The sequence below is a fragment of the Motacilla alba genome, chromosome 24, assembly GCF_015832195.1.
Source record: "Motacilla alba alba isolate MOTALB_02 chromosome 24, Motacilla_alba_V1.0_pri, whole genome shotgun sequence".
NCBI classification, from domain to species: Eukaryota; Metazoa; Chordata; class Aves; order Passeriformes; family Motacillidae; genus Motacilla; species Motacilla alba.
This window is the reverse complement of record NC_052039.1, coordinates 4,694,796-4,720,982: the sequence shown is the minus strand read 5'-3', so window position 1 is coordinate 4,720,982 and position 26,187 is coordinate 4,694,796. Positions and strand designations below refer to the sequence as shown.

The window sequence follows — 26,187 nt, the reverse complement described above, 5'->3', positions numbered from 1 at the left end:
GTTTAAATCCTCTCCCCCGCCCTCCCCTAAAGCCTCTGCTGTTTTTAATATAGGGAGAAGTATTCTGATAAGCAGCACAGTCCAAAAGATGCTCCTTCCTCTGCTGCTGCCATTATCTCTGTGTGACCCAGGGAAACTCTGTGACCTCGGTGTCCCCGAGTGTGACAGCGACACTCCTGCTCTGTGTGCACTGAGACCTTTAGAGTGTTATTAGTGTGAGCTGGGAATTGATTGGGTTTAGATGCCTCACTCTAACTGGAATAAAGCCTGCTTTTTTTGTTTTTTGTTTTTTTTTTCATTAGCACAGTGAGTAATTAACTCTTTGATTTTTCACAGACTGGGTTTGCTTCTCCATCTCAGGTAATTTTTCAGGAATACATGAGAGGGTTTTGGGGTTTTTTTGCCTTTCAGCCCAAACGGCAGTGAAATTAGGGGAGTTTGTGGCTTTTATTCTGGCTGTGATTCCCTTCTGGCCTCTGTTTGTGCAACTCAGACCTTGGTAAGTGCCCCCAGTGACATTTGTGGCGACATTAATTTGTGATGCATTAGAGGGAAGCCTTGGGATGGGATTATTTTCAGATACTGAGCATGTTTTGCTCACTGAGTTTATTCAGGTCCAGCTCGAAAAATATGAAAATAACTGGGATTTGGTGGCTGTGCCACCTCACACATGTCAGTGGGGTGAGGCATCACTGCTGGCATCCCCAGGCAGGAGGAAGGGTGTGCTGATCCCAGCTCTCCCAGTTCCCATGGCCTGTTTAACCCCGGGGAAGCAGCTGTGGGAAAGAGGGCAGCCTGCCAGGGAGGGGCCAGGGCTGGTAAAAGCTTGGGCAAGAGGATACTTGTGTGCCAGGGAGGAGGAGATGGAGACCCACCAAACCCGAACAATGAGACAGACAGCGTGATAAGCGCTCGGGATCTGGGTTAGCTTGGGCTGAATTCAAACTGCTCCCTGGAGGGGGAAGATGAGATTGCGTTAACAATTCCCTGACCTGCCCAGGCCCCGTGGAAATGGGCTCTGAAGTCAGCCAGGGGTGCAGCAGCCACTTTCTCACACTAACAGTGGAGGTTAACGCAGACATCTGCTCTATCCACCCATCTGTAATTATAGAAAGCAGCCCCTGAAACGCGTTCCCAATCAAACTGTGGTGCCAGTTACCAGCTGAAATATGCCCTGTCTGCCTTCTAGCAACTGAATAGCCCAGGTGAGCCGTGCAAAAAGAAACCACGAGGATTGTTAGGGGAAGAGTGTGGCCTCTGGATGCAATGGAATTCTTTATCTCCCTGAAACAGATCCGAGAAGCAGAGGGGGAAGGAAACCAAGTGCAGACAAAGCTCTCCCTGGAATGCATTGAAAGGACCCAATGAGCCCTTCAGAGCAGGGGAGAGAAGGGTTTTTGGGGAGTGCTAGCAGGGAGATGTTCAGCTGTGCTGGCCTGCCCAGGAGCAGAATAAACCCAGTGTTGTGTCAGCGGGGTGAAAAGGAAGAACAGCAAAAAGGAAGAACACCCAAGTGGTTTTCTGTCTGTTAAAGGGCAAAGAGGCCCAGGAAACGCATTTCAGCTCGGGGCTGCTGCTGAAAGCAACCCGAGAGGAGAGTGGGGCTGGCAGGGTGGCCACAGCAGAGCTGGAGCTGGAGCTGGGCTGTGCGATGTGGGCTGGGACACCTGGCAAGCCCCGAGCCTGCCACAGGGGTGACTTTGCCCCAGGATGTGCACAGTGATGGAGTCTGCCCTAACCCTGGCACCAGGCAAGGCTTTCTCTGCCGTGGTCCCGAAGGAAATGCTCTGTGCTTTGTTTAGACAGCCCGAGGAGAAGCAGGGCATGGCAGACAGTGCAGCTGGGTTTTCCTGCTGGTGATAGGTTTGGGCTCCTCTGATTAGCTCATTAGATTCCATGACTCAGCCTGTTACAGCTTCTAGTGGATGTGATGGGCTGATGGCTCCAGCTCTGGCAATGGTCTCACTTGGCTTCCTGGGAGGGAGATTTTCTGCTGAGGAACCCCCAGGTTTAGCTCTGGGGATCCCAGGATTGCCTCCCCAGCCTGGCATGAGCTGTGTGGGTGCAAGTGAGGCAGGGGATTGCTGGCAGAGCAGGAGTTTAGGCAGACCCTGGGCTGGGGCTGAGCCCCTCCAGTTGTGCTGTGCCCCCACAGTGCTGCCACTGTGGCCAGCCCGGGCTGGGGGGAACAGGACAAAGCTGTCCTGGTGATGTGACAGCCCAGGAGATGCTCTGCAGGCGCTCAGCCATGACTGGTGCAGCTCTCCCCCAGCTCCCTGCCCTTGCCAGGCAGGACAGGCCGTGTTTCAGGCAGCTTCTGCTTCCTACCACGCAAGGATGGAGCTGGGGAACCAGGCTGGGTGGATTTGTCATCCAGGTCAGGCTTGGAGCAGCCTGGCCTAGTGCAAAGCATCCCTGCCTATCCAGGGGGGTGGAACGGGATGAGCTTTAGGGTCCCTTCCAACCCAAATCACGCTGGGGTTCTCTAATTCTGTCCTGGAGCTGCCCTGCAGGAAAGGAGGTGCCAGCCCTGAGAAAACAGGAGGGAAGGGGGTGACCTGGTGAGGAGCAGGTGGGCACTGCCAGCAAAGGGTGAGGCTGCTGCAGGAGCCAACGCTGCCGGTGCTGCTGGCATTTGACATCCTGGAGGGGCAGAGGTGATGGCTTGGCAGGTTTGGGTTGATTTTATGTGGTTATGGCTTGGCAGGTTTTAGGTGATTTTATGGTTATGGCTTAGCAGGTTTTGGTTGATTTTAGGTGGTTATGGCTTGGCAGGGTTTGGTTGATTTTATGTGGTTATGGCTTGGCAGGTTTTAGGTGATTTTATGGTTATGGCTTGGCAGGTTTTAGGTGATTTTATGGTTATGGCTTGGCAGGTTTTAGGTGATTTTATGGTTATGGCTTGGCAGGGTTTGGTTGATTTTATGTGGTTATGGCTTGGCAGGTTTTAGGTGATTTTATGTGGTTATGGCTTGGCAGGTTTTGGTTGATTTTATGTATCTGGCTCCAGCAGAACCTGGGGGTGAGGGGGTGGCCCCCTGAGGCAGCTCCTGTGCCCAGAGCTGGCCCTGGCCCCGCAGGGATCTTGGCATCAGCTCTGTGTGGCAGCACAGAGTCACAGACTGGGCCAGGGCAAGGACACCTCAGTGGGTCCTCCTGCTCCAGCAGGGTCATCTCAAGGCACAGAGCTGTGTCCAGGGGGTTTGGGAATCTCCCCAGTGAGGGTGACTTGGTCCCTGAGTCATAAATAATAAAGCTCTTCCTCCTGTCCGGGTGGAACTTTCCGGGCTCAGTCCCTGCCCATTCCCCTTGTGCCATTGCTGGCCCCTGGAGCAGAGCCTGGGCACTGCCAGACAGGGGTGAGGTCCCTTCCCAGCCGCCGAACAGCCCCAATTCCCTGTCAGGGACACGCTCCTGTCCCCCATCCCTGTCACCCCGCTCCGGGATGTCGCTGTCCCCGCTGTGCCGAGGAGCGCAGCGCTGGCCGCAGCCCTGCCGGGGCTCCTCCCGGGCCGAGGCGAGGGTCGGGATCCCCTCCGTGCCGCCGCCATTCCCGCCGCATCCCGAGGAAACCCTCCTTGGGGACAGGGTGACGTCATCGGCGTCGCCGTCTCCGCGGCAACGGGGGGCGCGCCCCGCCACGTGACCGCGCGCGGCGTCACGTGATGTTTGGAGCTGCTTCCGGGTCGATGCGGGACGCGGCGGCCGGGCCTGGGTGAGCGGGGCTGGGCGCGGGGACAGCGACACGGGACACGGGACAGCGGGGCCCGCCGGCACCCCCGGCACCGCCCGGGCAGCCCCGCCACACCCCGGGCCCGGCCCCGCCCGCGCCGCGGGAGCGCGGAGGCCGCTGTCAGCCGGGGCCAGCCCGAGGCCGTGTGAGGGGATGGGGACAGCGACGGGGACGGGGACAGGCCGTGTGAGGGGACAGCGACGGGGACAGGCTGTGTGAGGCGACAGGGACAGGCCGTGTGAGGGGACGGGGACAGCGACGGGGACAGGCCGTGTGAGGGGACAGCGACGGGGACGGGCTGTGTGAGGGGACGGGGACAGTGACGGGGACAGGCTGTGTGAGGCGATAGGGACAGGCTGTGTGAGGGGACAGCGACGGGGACGGGCCGTGTGAGGGGACGGGGACAACGACAGGAACTGGGAGAGGGACAGCGAGAGGGACAGGCCGTGTGAGGGGACGGGGACAGGGACAGGCCGTGTGAGGGGACAGTGACAGGGACAGACCGTGTGAAGGGACCGTGACAGAGACAGGGATGGTGACAGTGACAGGGACACTCTGTGTGAGGGGACAGAGACAGGGAGAGGGACAGGGACGGTGACAGTGACAGGGACAGTCCGTGTGAGGGGCGGGGAGCGGCCTCGGGGGCTGGGGGCTGCAGGGCCCGAGCTGTCAGGGGTGTCCCCAGGGAATGATTGCTGCTGCGCTGGGACAGGGGCACAGCCCGGCCAGCAGCGTGACAAGGGACAGGCCGGGTGTCCCCCACGTGCTCTCTGGGCTCCTCAGCACAGTGCTGGGGTGGGGGAGCAAACAGCCCTGCTGGCTTTGATGATGGGGGCCCTGACAAAGTGTCACCTGCGGGGGTGGCTGGTCCCGGTGGCTCAGAGGGCCGGGCTCCCTGCCCTGCTGCCATCCCTGGGAAATCCCGCCGGGATCTCCCTGCCCACGGCAGAGAGGGGTGGAACTGGGCGATGCTCAAGGCCCCCTTCCGACCCAGAGCATTCTGTGATTCGCTGCTCTGCCTCTGGAGATCATCTCAAAAACGATTTCCCTGAATCGTGTCTCGGGGGGAGGCTGTTGCAGCTCCTTGCAGACGGGTGTTTGTGCCCTTCACCCCTTCCTGAGGCTCTGTTTGGTGTGTGCAAACACGGCGGGATGTGTTCGGTGTGTGCCTGTTCAGGATGTGCCCCCGAGGCGTCTGAGTGGCACTGGAATTTCAGCAGCATGCCATTAGTGATGTCATTGTCCTGAAGGGTCTCCTCCTCTCCTGGAAGGCTCAGGGCATAGGGGATGGAAATGTTTTCCATGCTGGTTGCAGTGTTCTCTCTTCCCCATCAGCTGGAAATGTTTTCCATGCTGGTTTTGGTGTTCTCTCTTTTCCCCATCAGCTGGAAATGTTTTCCATACTGGTTTTGGTGTTCTCTCTTTTCCCCCTCAGTGGAAATGTTTTCCACGCTGGTTTTGGTGTTTTCTCTTCACCCCTCAGCTGGAAATGTTTCCCGTGCTGCTTGCAGTGTTCTCTTCACCCCTCAGCTGGAAATGTTTTCCACGCTGGTTTTGGTGTTTTCTCTTCACCCCTCAGCTGGAAATGTTTTCCGTGCTGGTTGCAGTGTTCTCTTTTCCCCATCAGCTGGAAATGTTTTCCACGCTGGTTTTGGTGTTCTCCTTTCACCCCTCAGCTGGAAATGTTTTCCATGCTGGTTTTGGTGTTCTCCTTTCACCCCTCAGCTGGAAATGTTTTCCACGCTGGTTTTGGTGTTCTCCTTTCACCCCTCAGCTGGAAATGTTTTCCATGCTGGTTTTGCTGTTCTCTTTTCCCCATCAGCTGGAAATGTTTTCCATGCTGGTTTTGGTGTTCTCCTTTCACCCCTCAGCTGGAAATGTTTCCCGTGCTGGTTTTGCTGTTCTCTTTTCCCCATCAGCTGCAGCAGCTCGCTGGGCCTCCCTGGAATCAATCTCAATCAGGGTCGTGCCCCTCCTTCCAGATCCTGCCCAGTGCTGCTTCCAGCTTGGGAATGCCAGCAGGGGAAGGATGTGGAGCTGCTGAGGAGATCCAGGGGACCAGAGGGGTGGAACAGCTCTGCTGGGAAGAAAGGCTGGGAGAGCTGGGGTTGTTCACCTGGAGAGGACAGGGTTTGGGGTGACCTCAGTGTGACTTTCCAGTGCAGGGAGACAGATGGAGAGGGACTTTCCAAGGGCCTGGAGTGACAGGACAAGGGGGAATGGCTTCAGAGTGTCAGAGAGTGGCTCTAGGCTGGATCTTGGGGTGAAATTCCTCTCTGTGAGGGTGGGCAGGTCCTGGCACAGGGTGCCCAGAGAAGCTGTGGCTGCCCCTGGATCTCTGAGAGTGTCCAAGGCCAGGCTGGACAGGGCTTGGAGCAGCCTGAGATAGTGGAAGGTGTTGGCATGAGGGATGGGAGTGAAATGATTTTGAAGGTCCCTTCCAAGCCAAACCATTCTGGGATTCTCTGTCCTTCCTCACTGGGGCCACAGCCCTGCAGCCGAGCACTCAAACACAACAACAAAGGCTCTTTGTTGCCACCTCTCAAACCCAAGTGCCTCGTTTGCACTCTGAGCTGTCATTTAGAAAACCCAGAGTTATTTTGAGCCCTGAATTGTCCCTGGTGCTGTCAGCAGGGCCGCGCTCAGAAACGTGCACCGTGCAGGTCACCCTGTCCTGGCATTCCCTTGAAACCTGTCACTGCCTCACACATCCTGCTGCTCCTTGCTCCCAGGCAACTGGAGGGACTCCGGGAAGCCACAGGAGTGACAGATGATTACAGGGCACGTGGAATCCCGTGGGAGGGGAGCTGGGAAGGGTGGCTGCCCACCCCACAGCATTGTTGGCATCTCGCAGCGTTCAAAAGTAGAGCTTGAGGAAGAAAATGTTGGGGATTCAAAGGTGTCGGGTGTAAATGGCAGTAGTTTTTCTTCTCAGTTCCGGATTGCTCTCACACCTGAGCTGCAAACAGCATTTTTTGCCTCTAAGGTGAGTTTCTCCTGTGCAATTTGCAGCTGATGTTCGTTCAGCAGGTCATGGAGCAGATGGGAAAGCCGCGTGGAGGACAGAGGGCTTTATGCACATGGCAGTTCCAGAATTTCCAGACCAGGAGGTCTGAATGGGTGTCTGGAAAGCCCCATCTGTGGATGGTGCTGAGCTCCCAAAGCACTCTGGAACGAGGCCTTTCAGCCTAAAGCCTTGGCTCTCAGTGCACATTGTTCCTGTACCCTGTGGGATGGTTTAGCCCAAGACTAAATGCCTTGTTCCTATCAAACTCCAGTCTGAGGATTTATTTTTTTATTCTAGAGTAGTGACATGAGTCAAGTTTGAGCTATGAATCAACCAAGCTGTTGAGAGATGAAACTTGTGGGTTTGGGGTTTTTTTTTAAAAGACTAATCAATCCTGTAAGTCCCTATTTGTGACATTTAAACTTTATACAGAATATAAAAATGATGGCATGCCTCAGTCAATTGCTGCTTATTGTACTCAAATCCTTTGGGTTGGTGGGTTTTGGGTAGTCTGGTCATGAAGAAGTGAAGTGGAACTTGTTAAGCAGGTGATTCTCAGCAAAGGGAGCTTTAGTGAAATCACTTTTGTTAAGAATTTTATATCTAGCTTTATATCCTCACCTGTAACAAGTCTAAGGGAAAGAAACAGGCAGAAACTTTAAGTCAAGATGAGCAACATGGCTTGCAATGAATGTTTGGCCCCGGTCTGAGGTTTAAAAATGTGATTTTGCACTAATTAGTGGAAAAGCTGCCCTATGAGTAATTGTGCAGCGTGGGAAACCTGCACTGGTTCTGCACACTCAGGATTGTGATGCTGTGTCCACGATGGGTGGCAGGACCAGGAGACCTCTGGAAACAACCATCTCTTCATTCCTGAGCCAAGCTGTGCTCCTGTGTCACAAACCCTTCAAAAGCCAGGTTCAGAGCGTGCACAGGAAAACAGGGCAGAGACAGAGGCTGAGTCCCCCCTGGGCAGGGCAGAGCCCCGGCCGTGGGGGGGTCCTGGTGCCAAGAGCACTCCCAGCTGGCTGTCAGTATCTGTGGCGAGGCAAGGCCTCCTTCCTGTGCTGCTCTGTGCCGTGCCCAGATACGAAGGGCACGGTCATTATCTCCCAGATGCATTAGGCAGCTGCAGAATGGAATTGGCAGAAATTGCCTTTCGGCCCGGCCGGCCGCTGTTTGGTGACACAGCAGAAAGGGGAAGTTGGCAAACAGCTGTTGGAGCAATCTCCTGCTCACAAACAGCTGTTTGCTCCTTCCTCCCCTGCCTGCCCTGGAAAGGTGTTGGAGAGTAGCTGTGGGTTTCTCACAGTCCTCGTGGGAGGGGCAGAAGTGACAAGTCACCTTTTGCAGCCTGGAATTGTCCTGGGAGAGCACGTGGGGTAAGGAGGTCTTGAGATTGCCCTGTAATGCTGTGTCTGTACAGCACCAAATCTCCTGACTTTGTGTTCTTTCCAAGAAATGTTTTACTTTAACCTGGAGTTTGAAATAGGACCTGGAGCTCAGAAATAAAACCTGGGACCCATCTGCTTGCTTTCCCCATGTTCTCAAGCACCACTGTTAGAAGTGATTATAACTTGCTGACTGCTCATCTGCTCTGTTTTTCTCTTTTTTTGACCAGAAGTCCAAGAAGGGAGCATGGACCAGCCCAGTGGAAGGAGTTTCATGCAAGTTCTGTGTGAGAAATACAGCCCTGAGAACTTCCCCTACCGCCGTGGGCCTGGCATGGGGGTGCACGTCCCAGCAACTCCGCAGGGCTCGCCCATGAAAGGTAAATTCTGATCTTTCTGAGCATCTAGGGGGGTGCTGGGAGGAATCAGCTGAAAGAGGAATCATCTTGAATTGCCCAGAAAAAGAACCATCACAATGTGGTGTTTCACTGGAGAGCTGAGAGACTGGAAGCTGACAAAGGGAGAAAGTGACTGAACTGGTTGCTGTAAAAAAAAAAACAAATTTCTCTACAGCATGACAGAATCAGAATTAGAGAACAAAACAGAATTGTTTGGGTTGGAAGGGACCTTCAGGATCACCAGGTTCCAGCCCTGTGAGGGGAAGATGGACCTCAGGCCCCGTGCAGTTTGTGTTTTGAGGGTTCAGCAGTCCTTGGAGCTTTCCTTCAGGCCACTGATCCTATTTTATTATTGGCTGCAGCAACAGGTCTTCTGGAAGAGGTGGCTTAAAAATACATAAAAAATCTAAATTTGAGGTTGGTTCCCATGCCACCAGCTTGCTTCGATGCCTGTAGGGACAGGAGCTCAGTGTGCACAGGAGGGGACATATTTCAGGCAGAGTGATGAGTGGTTGCATCTCTGCTGTTGTGACAAGTGCCTCAGGTGAACTTGCAGTATTCTTTGTCCTCTCGAGGCACCAAAAGCTTTGTGACCTAGTGGAGAATTCCCCTCTCCTGTGCTCCTGACCTTGCTGCCTCCAGGGAATTCAGCCAGATGTGTGTCTGAAGCTCTGTGCTGCTCGTGGATGTCCTTGAGCCTCCCAGGCTGCAGAATCTGTGTCACCATCTCCTCTGAACTAGATCCGTGTGACACCTTTTAGTCTTCCCTCGTGCTCTGATGTTGGCAGTTAATTCTTGGTTGGTACGGCTGGGTCTGAGATGCACACTGATCCCATCAGAGCTGCCCCTGCTTTGTGTCACACATCCTGCCCGTCATCATCTGTGGGAGGGATCCAAACTTCCATCAGGTCAATTTGTGTCATAACCAGCCCCAAAGGGGAAAACAGCCATGGAAATCAGCTGGATGAAGTTTCCAATAACTGGGTTTGACAGAGGAGAAAAAAGGGCCTGAGTTCAGCTGAGGATAAAACACTCTGAAAATGAACAAGAACAGAGAAATGGCCTGATGGAATGTTCAGTCAGTGCCCTCTCTGCAGGTAAATTTACCTCTCTCCTGCTCTGCCTGAGCTGTTGGGGTACTGAAAAGAGGCCACGTCTTAAAATGTGACTGAGACATGACTTACAAACACTGCATTAGTAACTCCCAAAGTGCCACACTATCCTTTGAAGAAACCAGACACTTCTGAGCCAGAAAACTTGCAAACCCAGATGACTCCAGGAAATTGTTCACTAGAATCCCTTCCTTGTCGTGCAGCTGCCAAGTGTCAAGGAGAAAAGGGGCCACCTATTTAGGAAAAAGCTTGTGGTTAGATTTTAATGGATTCTCCTGCTCCAGAGAGGTGGGCAAGCCATGTTGTACATGAAGGAGTGTATGGCTTGCCTCGCCTCAACGTGCATTTCTTGGGTGGAAATTTTCTGTCACAAACCCCAGCTCTTTGTCATGGTTTAGCCTCAGCACAGCGGGCTGTGATTGAGGCCCAAGTCCTTGGTTGATGCTTTGAGTGCAGTCACCTGTCTGAGGAGGAGCTGGAGCAAAACCACAGCAGAAATGGAAAGGCAGAGCAGAGTTTTTGGATGAATGCTGAATGCTCTCCATTGAACCTTGGAAGGGAAAGCTTAGAAAGGAAATGTTTCAATACCTCCTAAGAAATGTTTAAATACCACCTAAGAAATGTTTAAATGCCTCCTCAGAAATGTTTAAATACCTCCTCAGAAATGTTTAAATACCTTCTGGCTGTGACTAGGCCCAAGTGGGCTCAGGGCAAGAGGATAAGGGAGTCTGACTGTGCAGCTGGCACTCCCCTAGCCCTGTGTCCTATCGGCAGCAGCAGCTGCTGGGGAAGAGCAGAAGTTGTGGCGAGGACTGATAGGAGACAGGCCATAAATGACAAAGGACAGGCCTGAAATGCACAGAAATACATGGAAGAACTGAAGAGCACTGATAGGAGAGGTACTTCATGTTAGCAACCAAGGCTTCAGGATGGTGTCAGTTACCAAATCTGTATTTAACCCAAAATCGGTGTCAATTCTGACATTGCTGGTGGATTTCTCTTGCTGGCTGTAACGTCCGTGTTTGGGGCTGGGGTCTGTAACTCCCAGGCAGTGCTGAGCAGAGGCAGCTTCTGTTTTTTTCCCTGTACCAGACCGCCTGAACCTGCCCAGCGTGCTGGTGCTCAACAGCTGTGGCATCACCTGTGCCGGGGACGAGAACGAGATCGCCGCCTTCTGCGCCCACGTCTTTGAGCTCGACCTCTCTGACAACAAACTGGAAGACTGGCACGAGGTAAAATGGTGATGGGCACCTCACTGGGTACCTTTCACAGCTATTACTGGCTGCAAATGCGTTGCATTGATGAGAGTTCCATTTTTGTGGCTCCTTTCTCATCTCTGAAGGTGATGTTTATTTACTTTGACAGCAGCTGAGCAATACATGTGATGAAATTAATCCAGTGTGGCACTTCACTCTTGTACCTTGTGACTTACAGTCTTGGCTCGTGGGTGAAAAATCTGTATTTTTGTTTTATTTCATCATGCAAAGCACTGGAACTGGCATTTCTAGCACCAAGAAGTTAACGAGCAGTTTAGTTTTTAACAGAGTGGCAGTTGATTCCCAGCTTTGCCACTGTGATGGTGGGCAAGGTATTTATTCCCTCTCCACATTTGTTGCCTTATCTGCCGAACAGATTTAATAATATTTACCACAAAGGGTATTTCTGCAGCCTCATGAATTAATGCTAAATGCTGTTGTAAAATCCTTTGAAGTGCTTGGGTGAAATAATGCTCAATAAATGCAATGTAACAGGAGTGAAACAATCTCAATCCATTCAAGTGTCATGAAGTTCCTCACTGGATTATGCTGTCCTTTTATGTTAGTGTTTATTGCTGGAAATATGTGGGGAAAAAAAACAGGATATCCTGGGGTTTTGTGCCATCAGATTGTCATGTCTTTAAGCAGGGAGGGAATGCAGTGTTGGCAGTGTCCCAGCTCAGTGGGGTGAGCTCATCTCTGGTCATACACTGGTCCCTCACGAGCTGCACATCTCACGCCCTGCTCTGTGCTCAGTCTCTTCAGGCTGCCCTGGAACTGAAAGGCTTCTGTGTGTGCTGGCCCCTTCCTCTGAGACAGGATTAAGTTTTCACAGCCCGTCCACACCAGATAAATATTTCCCCACCCCTAAAACCTGCCCGTGCTGGGGACTCCAGATCCCTGGGTAGCCTGTTCCCATGCTTAGCTAATAACCTCATAGGCTAAGCTGTGTAATTTCAGTCTCCTGTGCTGCAATTTCAGCCAATTTCTGCCTGCCCTGTTCTCAGCAGGCAGGAGGAGCATCATCACTGTTCCTTACACAACAGCTTTTTATACCCACTAAGAAGAACTTTAATGCCTCCTTTCCTTATTTTACTATAATACTGAAAAAGATACCCTTCTTCCAATCATCCATCAGATTCCATTTTTTCCTAAATCCTTTTTGGTGGTCTGATGTCATCCAATTTGCCTTCTTAATTCCTGAGGTGCAGCACCCAAACCATGACATCACCTGGAGGAGTGAGGCCGACTCATTACACACTTGAGTTCATGAGACAATCCCCCTTTGCCAACAGCTGGGCCGTTTATTGACCTCTGTGTGCCATGGTCTGCCCGTCTGTGCCCATCCCAGAGCTTTGGGGAGTGCAGCTCTCCAGCCAGCTGTTCTCTGACTCGCAGTTATTTCCTTCATTGATGCCCGCTAGGGTTGGGAGCTCCTTCCCACTCAGTTCCCCCATCAAGGAGGGAATTGGGGGTTGGCTGAGCTCTGTGGGAGCAGTGGGGAGCTGGACAAGTCTCAGTGTTGGCCGTGGTGGCAGGAGCATTGTCCATGTCCCCTGTGAGTGAGGGCTGGCTCCTGGAACGTGCAGCTGCCCAGCCTTGGGGTTGAGGTGGATTTATGACCTCTCCCAAGGGACCGCCTTTCTCTTATCAAGCTGCTCCTAGAGTGTAATTAAATGAACTCTTGAGCAGAATGAGTAATTAACCAATCCATCTAGATCAGGAGTGGCAGGAGTATGAATTACAGGTAGATATCCCTGTGTTTTTCCCCATATCATTGCTTTGTGATGATTCCACAGAGCCCCTTTTAGGAGGTGGGATATTATTGCCAGAGGTCCGATTACTGCCTGATACACATTTCTTTCTTTGTTTTTTTTCTCTTCCCTCCCCACTTAGGTCAGTAAAATTGTGTCCAACGTCCCCCACTTGGAGTTTCTAAACCTGAGTTCCAACCCTCTCAGTTTGTCCGTTCTAGAGCGAAGTTGCGCTGGGTCTTTCGCCGGCGTCCGCAAACTTGTGCTCAACAACAGCAAAGCTTCCTGGGAAACAGTGCACACCATCCTGCAGGAATTACCCGAGTAAGCCTGGCAATCTGGGGGTGCACTGCACTCGGGTCAAGGCTGGGTTGTGGAGTGGTGTGCTGAGGGGTGAGGGGGCTGTGAGGATGCAAACATCAGTAGAGGAAAAGGGATGTTTTCCTTTGGGAGTTTATGAACTCCAAAGTGAGTGCTTTGCATTGGCCTAAAAACCAAACTTGGGTGGTGCTGCAAAGCCCAGGCCTTCTCCTCCTCCAAACCTAAATACCAGAGATGGATGGTGACCCCAAAAATGTAGGAGGGTCACACTTCCCTCTGAGTCACTGTGCAATGGTGCAGGACATACCTTTTAAATGGGAGGCACTTCTGAGGGTCTGGCCACCTGTCAAGGAATATTTCATCCTGCTTTTCTGTGCTAAGGTGTTGATTTCTGTGGTTTGGTCACGGGCCACCTTGGCATTCTGCTCCCATGGATGTCCTCAGTGGCTTTGTTTTGATGACAGATCCCTCTCTGTGTGGCTTTGTGAGCAGAGATGATGACAACAGAATGTCCTGCATGGCCAACGTGCACTTCTCTGGGATTGTGAGAGTTCAGTTGTCTGAAAACTTAGTGGGACCAGTTCTTTCTTTATTGGGATCTGTTCTTTCTTTATTGGGATCTGTTCTTTCTTTATTGGGATCTGTTCTTTCTTTATTGGGATCTGTTCTTTCTTTAATGGGAATCTTTGGCAGAGATGTGGAGGGAAAAAAATCTCCATCAGTGTTGTATCAAAACCTCATTTTAAGTTAAGCTGAGAGCTCTGGGAGCAGGTCCCAGTCACTGTTGGAGCTGGGTTGGTGGCTTGTTGGGCACAGAAGCAGAAGACAACCCCAACCAATCTGTTACACAATACTGGGAGAGACTCAGGGAGCACTTAAAAGGTTTTTTTAATCTCTGAAAATATGGATGGGAGCAGAGATGTAGTTGAAACACTCAATGTGGAGTGCTCAAAGGCCTTCTCTGCAGCGAGGTTCTCAGAGCTGTTACAGAAAGTTGTGTTAAAATCACATCAAATTGATGACATGATCCTTTCTGCCCTGTGCAGCTTGGAGGAACTCTTCCTGTGCCTTAACGACTACGAAACAGTGTCTTGTTCTCCAGTTTGCTGTCAGTCTCTCAAGCTACTCCACATAACTGACAATAACCTTCAAGACTGGACTGAAATTCGAAAGTTGGGAATTATGTTTCCATCACTGGACACACTTATCCTGGCTAACAACAACCTCACCACCATCGAAGAGTCAGAAGATTCCCTGGCAAGGCTCTTCCCCAACCTGAGATCCATCAACTTGCACAAGTCAGGTGAGAGCCTGGAAGCTGGGATGGATTTTGTTGCTTGATCAGAGTCTCTCCTCTGTGTAGATGACAAGCAATGAACTTGCCCATCTGTGGGATTTTCCTGCTGCTTTGGGTAGTCAGTCTTTATCAAAGGATGAGTCAGAGCAGTGTGGACCAGTTAATCCAAATGAGCTGGAAAGGTTTTTTTTATGTTGGTAGTTTCCCTCTGTTTCCCATCCCTGCCCCAGCTACTCCTGGCTGGGGGAGGATAAATAAATGTCTGGCAGTGGAGGGGATGAAAGAATCCCATTTTCCCTTTATTCCCTGTTTTATCTCAGGTAAAATGAGGGCATGTGCAGCGTGGATCAGGCATCCCCCAGCAGACTCTGTGCTCAGCCATTACAGCCTCACAAGTGCTGCTGGCAGCTGCTTTTACACTCCAGCCCCAGAGGATTTTCAGCCAACGCTCCAGAAAGAGAATGAGCAGTTGGAATATTGGGAAGAGCACCCTGTGCTGGGAGAGAAGGAGCTGCAGGGCAGCCTGTGGGGGCTGTGATGTGTTTGTGTATGACACATACACCAGAAATTCATCTGCAGGAGTGCTTCATGCACCAGCAGCTTTTGTTCTTTACAGCTTTATATGCTGTGCAAGCGCTGCTGAAGTGTCAGGCAGGTAGAAGGGACTTTATTAACATGCCCTGCAATGTAAGCATCAAGGAATCCCTGTAATAAAAGCTTAACTAGAGGAGGAAAAGCCTGTTAAGCTGCATTTGAAAGCACTGTCTCACCGAGGAACAAGTGCTCTTCTGGTAAGTAGTTCTGCAGTTTTGATGCCAGGCGCTTAAGAACTGTGGGCTCTGTGTTGCATTTTGATGTTTTGGGAGCTGAAAGTCAAACAGGAATCCCAAGGAGCTTGTTAAAACTTTTTGGGGGTTTTAGAGAAAGCTGCTGCACTCTGAAGTTCTGGCAGGCGTGGACTCCAAGATGAGTTGTGTTGATCTCACCACACAATCATGCTCTGCTGTGCTCAATCCTCAGCTTTGTTTTGTTTTGCCCTTCCTGCTTGCTTTGTTATCCCAAGTGTCAGGTCTTGAGGGGGCTGAAAACGAGTTAAAACCTTTTCCATTCAATGGCTGGATGGCTTCTGGGACTGTTTCACCATTGGGTTGTGAGCAGAAATGGGACCCAGGGTGGTTGTGTATGTGAGGTAAAGCCATTTGATGGCTGTTTAGTGATGCCTGGAATGAAAGAAGTGCCGGTGACTTTAACACTCTGAAAGCAGCATCCCTTTATAGACACATCAGTGATGCTGGGCAGTCCCCAGCAGTGAGGCCAAAGGCTGAGTAGTCCATAAAAAAGCCATGGAGAGCATTCTTCTAGACGAGAGAATTTCAGCTCCTCTGTCTTGTAAGCCAATGTTGATTTTTTTAGCAGCACATTGTGAGCAAAACGTCAACTTCTCAAAGGAGCAGCAGTGACACTCTCCTGTCACATATGTTCTTTGGCTGTGTCTGATTATCTTGGATCCATGATGTGTTTTCTATGTTTGTTAACAGAAATCTTTCCTCCTGAGCAGGTCTGCATTGCTGGGAAGACATTGACAAGTTAAATTCTTTCCCGAAGCTCGAGGAAGTGAAATTGCTGGGAATTCCTCTGCTGCAGTCTTACACCACCGAGGAACGCAGGAAGCTGCTAATAGCCAGGTCTGTAGGCTTGTTCTGCTCAGCAGAAACATGACAAGGCAAGGAGCAGGTGATCAGAGGAAGAGGCTGGCAGGAGATGAAGTTCTGTGTGAAAGCAGAAAGATTGGAGCTTGATTTGTTGGGTGGGAGCAGCTCATCAGAGGAAGAGGTTGGTAGGAGATGAAGTTCTGTGTGAAAGCAGAAAGATTGGAGCTTGATTTGTTGGGTGGGAGCAGCTCATCAGAGGAAGAGGTTGGTAGGAGATGAAGTTCTGTGTGAAAGCAGAAAGATTGGAGCTTCTTTTGTGGAAAAGTCAGAGAAGTGAAAATCTTAAATCTGACTGCTCTGCTTCTCAGGGGATTTTGTGAGGCTCCTACAAATCTGTGCACATGTGGTGCATCTCTGTGGTGAAATGAAAATGCCTAATTTTGGATGTTCTTGAGAAATGACATGGAACATTCCTGCTCTCTCAAAGAGATCGAGGCCTGAGCTTCCTGGCAGGAATTCCCATGGTGTTAAAGCCGAGGCACGTTGATGTGCCAGCCTTGTTGTTGAGGCTGTCTGGGCTCCCCTCCTGGCTGACCGTGGCTCTCGCTGTGTGCCTGCAGGTTGCCATCCATCACCAAGCTCAACGGCAGCATCGTGGCCGACGGCGAGCGGGAGGACTCGGAGCGCTTCTTCATCCGCTACTACATGGAGTTCCCCGAGGAGGAGGTGCCCTTCAGGTGGGAATTCTCTGTCCTGCCCTGGACAGCGGGGACAGAAGGGTGGTGACTGGCCAGGTGATGGGAAATACGTGCCAGCTGTTCCATGAAAAAGACATCCCTCACCTTCCTCCAGCCTTGGCTCCTTCAGTCTGCTTGAGCTGAAATTGTTGGGTTCTTGTCTGATGACTTGCGGGGTCACTCCTGAGTCAGATTTGATCTTAAAAGTGTGGCAAGTGCCATTAAACAACAGGACCGTTCAGGACATGACCTTCACTGTTTCCTGGCTTCTCCCTTCATAATCCACCTGTGTTTGGGAGTGCCCAAAGCCAGGACACATCGTGCTCTCCACTGCCAGGCCGGGGCATCTCATCCTCTGGACCATCTGGTGTGTGGAATGTGGCTGGCAATGGGAAGCTGTCCCCTCGCTTTCAGGCCTGCAAATCACGAGTCTGATGGGTTTTCTTTGCCAAAAAAGTACATCCAATGATCCGTTCATCTTGGTAAACTAATGAACTTGGGCAGATGCTGTTCAGTCTGCATCTTTTATGTGCCAGCATCCACTTACTGCTTCTAATGGGCTGAGGAGGGATCATGGAGCATCAGGCCACTGCTTTTGCCTGCCCTCTGCCCTACAGCCTCGTGTGCTTTTGGACAGCAAAGCTTTATTATCTATTTTTTTACTGAAAAAGGGTAGGACAGGAGTGTGTGTGTGACTCTGAGGGCACAGACAGAGGTGGGGACACACTGAAGGTCACAGGTACGGCCTGGCATGGATGACAGAGGTGCAAATGGCATCTGCTCAGTGTTTTCCTCTGCTTAACTCTCAGCTAAAATGCCTCTTGTTTCTCTAAAGCACTGGATATGTGACTTGCAAATCCAGTAAGGGGGTGGGAAGGCTGGAATGGGGAGTGAGGGCATGGCATTTTGTGTGCATATTAATAGGGTCAGTGATTATAATATTTGTCAGGAGCATGCTGGGGTCAGTTCAGAGCCAGAGGGCACTCATGCAGTCTGGGAGACAAGACAGCTGGTCCTTTTTCTGAGGACAAGTCCTGACTTGTAATTTTAGAGGGCCTTGAAGCGTAAAAATTGAAGGAAATATTGGAAGGGATAACAGCAGAGACAGAGAATGCAGGAGAGAGGAAGGGGAAGGGGAGACTGGGACTGTGAGCTCATGGTGCTGCTCCCAAAAGGGATTAATTTCCATACCATTTCATATTTCTTGTGTTTGCTGGTGACAGAATGTCAGTGATCCATATATTGCTGGGAAGGACACAGTGGGGTACAGCTTCAGGCACTCAGGATGCCTAGGACATGGGTTTTGGGAACAGGCTGTGTGTTACACGTCACCACACACCACTGGGATTGGTTTGCAGGTGGGATCTCATGTAAAAGATCACTGACATCTCACCCATCCAAGAAAAGCAGGCTAATTTTGACCAGCATGCCAGCTTTCTGCTAGAAAAATTACCTCCCCCTCAGATTTCTTAGCCTTTAAACACTGCTGCTGCCTTTTTTATGGTCAATGGCCTCTTTGTCCAAATCCCTTCATCTGTGCAGCGTTTCCAAGAGACTTCTGCAGTGCCAGAGAGGGTTGTTCTGTCCTGGAGGAGTTGGGGGCCACTGCAGGCTCTTTTCTAGTGAGGCTGCAGATGGCTGAGAGTGTCCCCAGTGTTTCAGGTCCTGGACTGACAATCAGCAGCCCTTGTCCAAAGGGAGAGCTGGCATTTCTTGCAGAGGGATTTTGTGTCCGTTTGCTGCTAAAGCTTCCCCTTCCTCGCTCCCAAATCTGCTGTGGGGTGGCTCCAAAAGTGGTTGGCAATTAGAAACTAATCAGGACACACATGTTATGGCTAGGGTCTGACATCTGCATTGCAGTGCTGCCTCGAGCAGAGGGAGAAAAACTTGAGCAGGGAAAAGTTGCCAGTGGGAGCAGCCCCCCTCCAGTCTGGCAAGGTGCAGCCTGTGATAAGCTCTGTCACCAGAACCCCCCTGCCTGCTGCATTGCTGTCTGCAGCTGGAAGGGATCAGGCAGGGAAATGGAAGGAACAGTTTATCTCTGTGGATGTCGTGGTTACAGGGAGCGCCGGGTGCACAATCCAATATTGGCTGTCTTGTGGAGCGACGTCCTCGTGCCTGGGGGGTTTTAATGAGCCCTCTGCTTGTCTGCTCCACTGTTTATCTGCACGGTATCACAGACACTTTCAGCCAGGCTCAGGTCTTCAGCAGCCTCAGCGTCTGCCAGGCTGCAAGGGGTGATTAGAAAAGTCTCCAGGGTGCCTGTTATTGGGGTCCAAAACACCCGTGCACCAGTCTGCCTTGGTCCTGATTGATTTGAGGGCAGCCAGTCACTCCCACTCCCCGCTTTCTTTGCAGCTCACATACAGAGGAGGAGGGTGCAAAGCTCATTCTGCCCTTCCTCAATACAAGAACATTTCAGACAGCATTGCTTGACCACCGCGTGTTTACAGCACGTGTTTGGATAATCATGGCTCTCTCATGGTGGTTCTCTCTCTCTCAGCTTGTCTGAAATTTGTGCCCCTCTTCATCCTCTCCCCACCACCAGCCCAGTTCATTCTTAGTGTATGATCATGACAGTGATTGTGGCTGGCCCAGAAGTTGCTGCTCTGCAGCAGCCGAGATGCTGAGAGTTAAAGGGATGTCCCAGAGGGGCTGAGGGGTTGGAGCAGCAAGAGGTGGGGTTCCCTCTCCCTCTTTCCCATCGGATGCTGCCACTGGCAAATCCTTCCAGAGAAAGAGAAGCCCTCCCAACTGCTGCCACGTTGGCATTTTGCTCTGCCTGCAGGTGGGTTAAACATGGGGAGTGCTGTTTTCTCTCAGCACTAATGGCTTTTTGATACGTGGGGCTGCTCCCAGCACCCCGGTGCCTGTGAGAGCAGGGCACCGTCCTGGACGCTCTGCTCGTGTCCGTGGGACTGGGGAAATCCTAGTGCCTTGTGGCCCTTACCTCCGTGCCCAGCACACAGAGGGGCTGCTGTTCTCCAGGAACATTCCTGCCTCCAGCAGGACTCCCTGGGGTCACGCAGCCTGCCAGATCCCATGGCTGCCCCGGGGGCTGTGACAGCGCGCCCGTCGCGTTCAGCTCCGCCTGGGATCGGGAGCACAAAGCGCCTTCTGTGCCGGGGCTCTGAAACGTTACCTGCCCCGGCAGCCTTTGTCTTTCCAATGCCATTGTGTTTTGTGCTGCCATTCCTCCTCTTTCCCAGCCAGGGAGGGAGATCCAGCCTGGCCCGATGGGAGCGATACCGGGGGGGGCGGGGGTGACACAGACTTTCCATTGCAGGGACCTTGGGAAGAGCGCTCAGAGAACTTGGCTACGAGGACAAGGTGACAGTGGAGTGTGTGCCTCTGCTAGTAAAGTTCCCATCTTGTTTTAGAGCAGGTGTGAAGGATCAGCTGGCAAGATGTGCCCTGTTTGTTATCAGCTCTCAAACTGTGCAGCAGCTACACCTTGTTTTGGTGATCTTGATGATCCTGTGCTCAGTGGAGTGTAACATTTGGGACCTAGCTGGCCTTTTGGAAAACAGCAGGAATGTCTGATGATCAGTTAAGTCGTGAGGCCACAGATACTGGGAATCTAAACTGAAGGCTGTGTCCTTTTTGTGAGCACTGCCTCGGTTCTGGCACTCTTCAGTGAAGTGTTTTCACTGCAGCAGGAGGTGTAGAGTTGTGAGCACAGCGTCCTCTCTTTCTTCCAAATCCCACCGCAGCCACGGCTGGGATTTCTGAAATGTAGGAGCCCAAACTGTGCTGTCAGGAAGTTGTTTTGAGACCAGTCAGCTTGATCTGGTGGTAACTTCACCTTCCTCAGCAAGACACTTTTCCCTAGTGGGACACTGAGCTCACGTCAGTGCCACACTGGAGCCTGGGGACTGTGGGACAGTGACTGGAGTGCCTGGGCTTTCTGGGGCTTTCAGCTGGAATCAGGGTCAATGTTGTCTCATGTGGAGGACACTCAGAGCTGGGAGATGTGCACTGGCTGTACCATAACTCTGGACTTGTTGAATTTTCCAGGTACCACGAGCTGGTCACCAAGTACGGGAAGCTGGAGCCCTTGGCAGTGGTGGATCTGCGGCCTCAGAGCAGCGCCAAGGTGGAGGTTCACTTCCAGGACAAGGTGGAGGAGATGTCCATCCGCCTCGACCAGACTGTGGCAGAGTTGAAGAAGCACTTAAAAACTGTGGTGCAGCTGTCAACAAGCAACATGCTTCTCTTCTACTTGGACCAGGAAGCTCCTTTTGGTCCTGAGGAGATGAAATACAGCTCGAGGGCGCTGCATTCCTACGGCATCCGGGATGGGGATAAAATTTACGTGGAGCCCAGAATGAAATAGCGTTTTTGCCCACACCCACACGCCCCCACACACCCGCACACATGCATTGAGGAGTTTTTTGCAAGGTTTTTATTTCAGTTGGTTGGTTGAGGTTTGGTTGTGTTTCTGTAGCAGGTAATTTCTTAGCCCGGAGGAAGTGTCCTGATCTGAGAACCATGCCCACCATCCACTGCAGGTGACCTTGAGGTGACAATTGACTTCAGGACGTGTGTTTCAGTGTGGGCAATACCTTGATGTTTCCTTTGATGCTCCGGTATACTCGTGATTTGGCATGAATGGTCAGTTGTTCAAGCTAAACAATGCCAGGGTCCATAAGGGAGGAGACAGCTCGGTGCAGAATTTGACCTGTTGTTTTCTTTTCCTAAATTTTTTGGTGTTTTGCTCCACCAGATCTCCCTTTGGCCTAGCTATCCAACTGTGGCTCGAGCTTGCTGTAGTATTTTCTTGCAGCTTGGTGCTGTCTCAACCTTTTGTTGTGCTCGAGTTCACAGGAATGATCTCCATCAGTATTCTGCTTGATTCAGAGCTCAGGTACTTTAGTGCATCCACTTCACTCCACTGGTTTGCTTTCTGTGAGTGCACAACACGGGGGAAAGAAAAAGAACTTCCCTGAAAGAAACTTTCTTTTCAAAGTGCACGCTCTATATCCACCTGATTTTGGGGGGAAAAAAGGAGGTTTTGGCTGCTGTACCCATCTCACACGGTGCCTGCAGCCTGTGGGGATAAAGGGTGTGTTGGAAAGCGAATTTTGGGAGGTGGTGGATGAGCGCTGCACTGGAAGGGCTTTTAGAACAACAGGTCAACAAGGGGTTGAAGAGCAGCTTCCCCTGTTGTCCATCGTGATGCTGAAGAGATCCTCCGTGCACTTCACCTTGTACCAGTGGGTGCTGCAAGTGGAATGCCTAAAATTCCTCTCCTGGGAGAGAGGAAGAGTCAAGTTGAAGTTTGTGTTTGTTGCTGTTGCACCAGTTCAAACCTAGCACTTTGCCCGGGGCCCCTGGCCGGGGGTCCCTGCGTAGGGTCCGAACTCGGAGGATGTGTTGGCTCGGGTCAGCCTCTGGAGGTGGAGGAACAAAGCAGCTGGACTCGCGTTGGGCGTTCAGCAGGTTTCACTCCAGCAAAGCAGCTGGACTCATGTTGGGCGTTCAGCAGGTTTCACTCCAGCAAAGCAGCTGGACTCGCGTTGGGCGTTCAGCAGGATTCACTCTCTCTCGCGTCTCAGCAGGATTCACTCTCTCTCGGCTTCCCCCACGCGCCCCTCGTAGGCATCGCGTGCTGCTGCTTCACGTAGTCCCTGTTTTCTACTGCAGAGCAGATTCCCCTGCCTGGTCAGTGAAATCCTCCTTCCTTTTTCTCTCTCTTGTTTCGCTTTCCTGTGTCTTCCCCGCTCCAAGTTCAAGACTTTCCCAATTTCCTGGTTCCAAGCAGCTGCTCAGCAGTTTTTGGAGCTGTGCAGCGAGGGCTCTAGTTACACATGAACTCCTGACCTTCATTTTGAAATGCTCCCTTTATCCCCACGTGCACTTTCTTTCCCAGGATGCTTTTTCCCACATCACCGAGCTCCTTTGGTATTCTTGGAGTTGTGTATTTCTCTTCACATTTTACCTGGATTGTGGGGTGGGATCATTGGGGAGGGGACAAAGTATTATTATCTCATAGTCTTCAGGTTTAGGATTTGGGGATTGTTCAGAGGGGATTAGTTCCTTATCCAAAGCAAGAGTTAAAACGGGAGGATTCAAAACAAGTTACTAATTTGTGCCTCATCCCCCTGCCAAAAATAGCAATTTCTTGGCCCCGTTGAGATGAGCAATAGGGAAGGGAGTGAGATTTTCCACAGGTAGCGTAGATTTTCCATAGATCCGTGGTACCTGTAAACTAAACAGCAGGGAGATAGTGGCAGTACAACATAAAATGATGCTTTTATAAGCTAGAGCTTTACTGAAGATGTATTTTCCATTTGGGCAGCGAAAATAATTTGCTGCCTGATAGCAGAACCCTTAAGCCAACACTTCTGTACGATATATACATACCTACCAATAGGAAAAGTTGTGGTTAATAAGATATTTTGTTATAAAGCAAAGTTTTATGAAGATATGGTTGTTTAATATTAGAAGCCTTTTCCAGCCCTTGACCTCCAGTGTAAGTAGGTTATCCCTGAGTGGCTGCAGAGTCCGAGGCAAGAGACCTATGGGGATGCAAAAGTATCTCTGACCCAATTCTCCAGAGTAGTCATTGCCTCTGTGGGTGTATTTATGGCATCGTACCTGCTATTAGTGAGATGCTGTAACTCTTGAGCAACTTCCTCAGCACAATTAAGAGTCTGGGTTTCAGAGAGGGGAATAAACAAAGGCCATTAAAGAGTGGAATGGGATGATAAAGAAGGGCCAAGTGCGTGCTTTTAAGTTTGTTTGCCCACTAAAAATTGGGCTGTCTGTGGAGGGATCGGTGCTGTCACCAGCTCAAATCCTGCTTTTATTTGTGACAGACGTGGTGGGAAGATGGAAAAAGAGAACACAGAATGTTAACAGGTGCTGGGGATTTGGTGCTGCCACCCAAACCTGCTCCCCTGGTCCCTTCAGGTATGAAATCAGCACCCTGCCACTTCTCCAGGGGAAGGTTTTTCTCAAGGCATTCACCTTGTGTGCAGATCGTGGAGCACTCGTGGGGTAGAAACCAGAAGTCTTGGTTGGCTTCCCAAGGAGAAGGACTCGCCCCGAAACCAGAGAGAGTTTGTGTGTGCAGATGATCAGCTGTGGGAACTGGGACCGAACAGCACACAAGGATGTGGCAAAATGCCCCAAATCACGGTACCTTGTGCGTGTGCCACCCAGCAGGGGACCATCATGGTACCTTGTGGGGAAGGGTCTTGTGCGTGTGCCACCCAGCAGGGGACCATCATGGTACCTTGTGGGGAAGGGTCTTGTGCGTGTGCCACCCAACAGGGGACCGTGTCTTGGGGACAGAGGAGAAGGTTCTGAGTGGGAGAGGAGGTTTGGGTGCTGAGTGAGGGTGCAGGTGTGGCAGGAGGTTTGATTTAAACCTCTGCCATGTCAGGAGGGGCCGTGTCCAGCGTGTGCCCTCTTCAGCTAAAGGTCCCTGGGTCTGTCACACCTGCTTGAGAAAACAAAATAGATGTGCAAGCTTCCCTGGCCTGTGTGTCCTTCTGCCTGAGGGCTGCTTTTGTTGTGTTGCTCCTGCATCAAAGTCTGCCACGGGCAGCCTGCACAGCGGGCAGAGCACCTGCTCCACGAGGACTTGGGTGACAGCTGTATACCAAAGTGTCCCACGGCTCCGTGTGCTGAGTTTGAGGCTGTGCTGTGTGGTTCTGGAGATGTTCCTGTTCAATATCCATGTTTTTGGTCAGATGTTCCAGGCAGATCGCTGGTATGAATGTGCACGGGGCGCTGGCTGTCCTCTGCTCCCTGGCTGGGATTTGTAACCTCGTTCTTTGGGAGCTGCAGCGTGCTGGTGGCAGGTGTGACCCGTGATGGCTTGGAGGACGTGCAGCTGGGGACAGGCTCTCCCTGTGCCCCCTCCTGCTCGGGTCTGCAATCCGACAGAGGCGCCGAGGTGGCTCTGCCTCCTCTCTTGTCAGCGAGATTCTGTGGGTTCTGTTCGTGTGCAAGATTTGAGAATGCAAACGAGGTGCTTAAAGCAGCCCAGGGGCTAAAATATGTATTCCTGGCAGCTGTGCCTCCCTCGTTTGGATGTGGCACTTTTGTAGGCAGCAGGGAGCCGCCTTCCCCAGAGCAGCCTTAGAGGGGCTTCAGCCATCTCGGGCCTTTGCCTCTGTGATTGCTTTTCTGCAGTTCCTGGAAACTTCAAATATAATTTAAACATGAAGATCTGTTCTTGCTCCCTGTTAATGTTGCATCCGTATGTAATTTCAAAACGAAGAACTGTACGTCCATCTGGTTTTTTATTCTGGTTTCTCTCCCAGGGGATACACCTCCCGCTCCCACAATTTGCCTTTGGTTTGCTCGCAGACTTAGTGGTGGAATTCAGGCCAAAATAGGTCATTGGTTTGGATCAGTTCAATAAACTTATGTAAGTTTTTACACTAAAACCCCCAGTGTCCTGAGCTTTGCACTTCTGTGTCCCCTGAAGCAAAAATACTCCCTGTTGTCACCCCAAAGGTGTGAGTGAAAACTGCCAGCATTTTTTTTTTATCCTGCTGATGGTTTTGTTGTCTGTCCATGAGCTTGGGCACAGCCACCTCACCTGTGCAAGGAGAGGAGAAGTCCCTTCCAGGAGAGCTGGAAGATCTGTTCCTCCTCTGGACTGGATTTCCCCGTGGCTGGGGCTCATCCCCACTTCCAGGTGAGGAATAAACCTCGAGCTCACCCTCTCTCTCAGAGGGACTGGCCTTGGGGTTAAAACAAATTTCACGCTCATGGCCTGCACCCATGACCCTGGGGAAGCAGGAGGAGAGAGATGATCCTCTGGATGGGAAAGGGCTCCTGGGCAAATCCATTGCCAGGGCATCCTCCATGGGCTGTGCCAGGTCCTTGAGATGGGAACGAGACAAGGCCCTGCTGTGCCAAGGTCAAGCAGCCACAGAAGCCCTGGTGGCATCTTTGAATGCTTGTTTTTCCTCGAGGTAAGGCATAGGAGGAAGTTTTCTGCTAGAAGAATTAAGAAAAAAAAAAGAAGTGTTTGGTTGTTCAGCTGCGATGCGTTGAACGATGCACGATGGGAGCATCCCTGCCAAAAGAAGAGAGGCTGGAAGACAAAATCTTCCCCAAAGAGTCAGTGAGACCTAATCAAACTTCATCAGCGTTCACTTGCCCAGACAAACAGGACCAGAATATTAAACTGACAAAGGAGCAGAGGGAAGCCTATTTTCACCAGTTTTCTCTGTTACAAAACAGAATGAGGAGAGTCAATTGATTTTCCTGGAGCTGGTTGTGTTTAAAATGTATGGGAGGGAAGGGAAGAGGCAGGATACAGGCTGGCAGTAATCTGCCCCTGGAATATCAGTCAGTGCTGATATCCCCCTGCCCTCCTAAAATAGATGTTGGCTTAGAAAAGGGTAAAAATAAATTTAAAATGAAAGATTCCCGCTAGCAAGGCCATGCTTGGAGGATGGAGGGAAAGCAAATTCTGGGATTTGCTGTGGAGGCAGCGAGCTGCCTGGTGCCCTGATGTGCTAGGATAGACTGCTGAGGTAGGAAACAGCTTTTTGGGGGAAAC

General features: G+C 51.4%; 1 protein-coding gene across 5 annotated transcripts; it reads left to right on the top strand.

Annotated features, from left to right (window-relative positions):
- Window positions 1-3,639: 3,639 nt before the first annotated feature.
- On the top strand, window positions 3,640-22,206 carry TBCEL (tubulin folding cofactor E like). Of its 5 annotated transcripts, none has more exons than XM_038161494.1 (8): window positions 3,640-3,715; window positions 8,362-8,511; window positions 10,734-10,873; window positions 12,794-12,975; window positions 14,019-14,275; window positions 15,828-15,954; window positions 16,542-16,658; window positions 20,676-22,206. In XM_038161494.1, the coding sequence occupies exons 2-8, from the start codon at window positions 8,379-8,381 to the stop codon at window positions 20,992-20,994; spliced, it is 1,275 nt and encodes a 424-aa protein (XP_038017422.1). In that variant the 5' UTR covers window positions 3,640-3,715; window positions 8,362-8,378; the 3' UTR covers window positions 20,995-22,206. The 5 variants fall into 5 exon arrangements, with proteins under 5 accessions (XP_038017422.1, XP_038017425.1, XP_038017426.1 ...); XM_038161497.1 differs by having other exon boundaries at window positions 3,664-3,715; window positions 8,365-8,511; XM_038161498.1 differs by lacking the exon at window positions 3,640-3,715 and adding an exon at window positions 5,541-6,719 and having other exon boundaries at window positions 8,365-8,511.
- The last annotated feature ends 3,981 nt before the right edge of the window (window positions 22,207-26,187 follow it).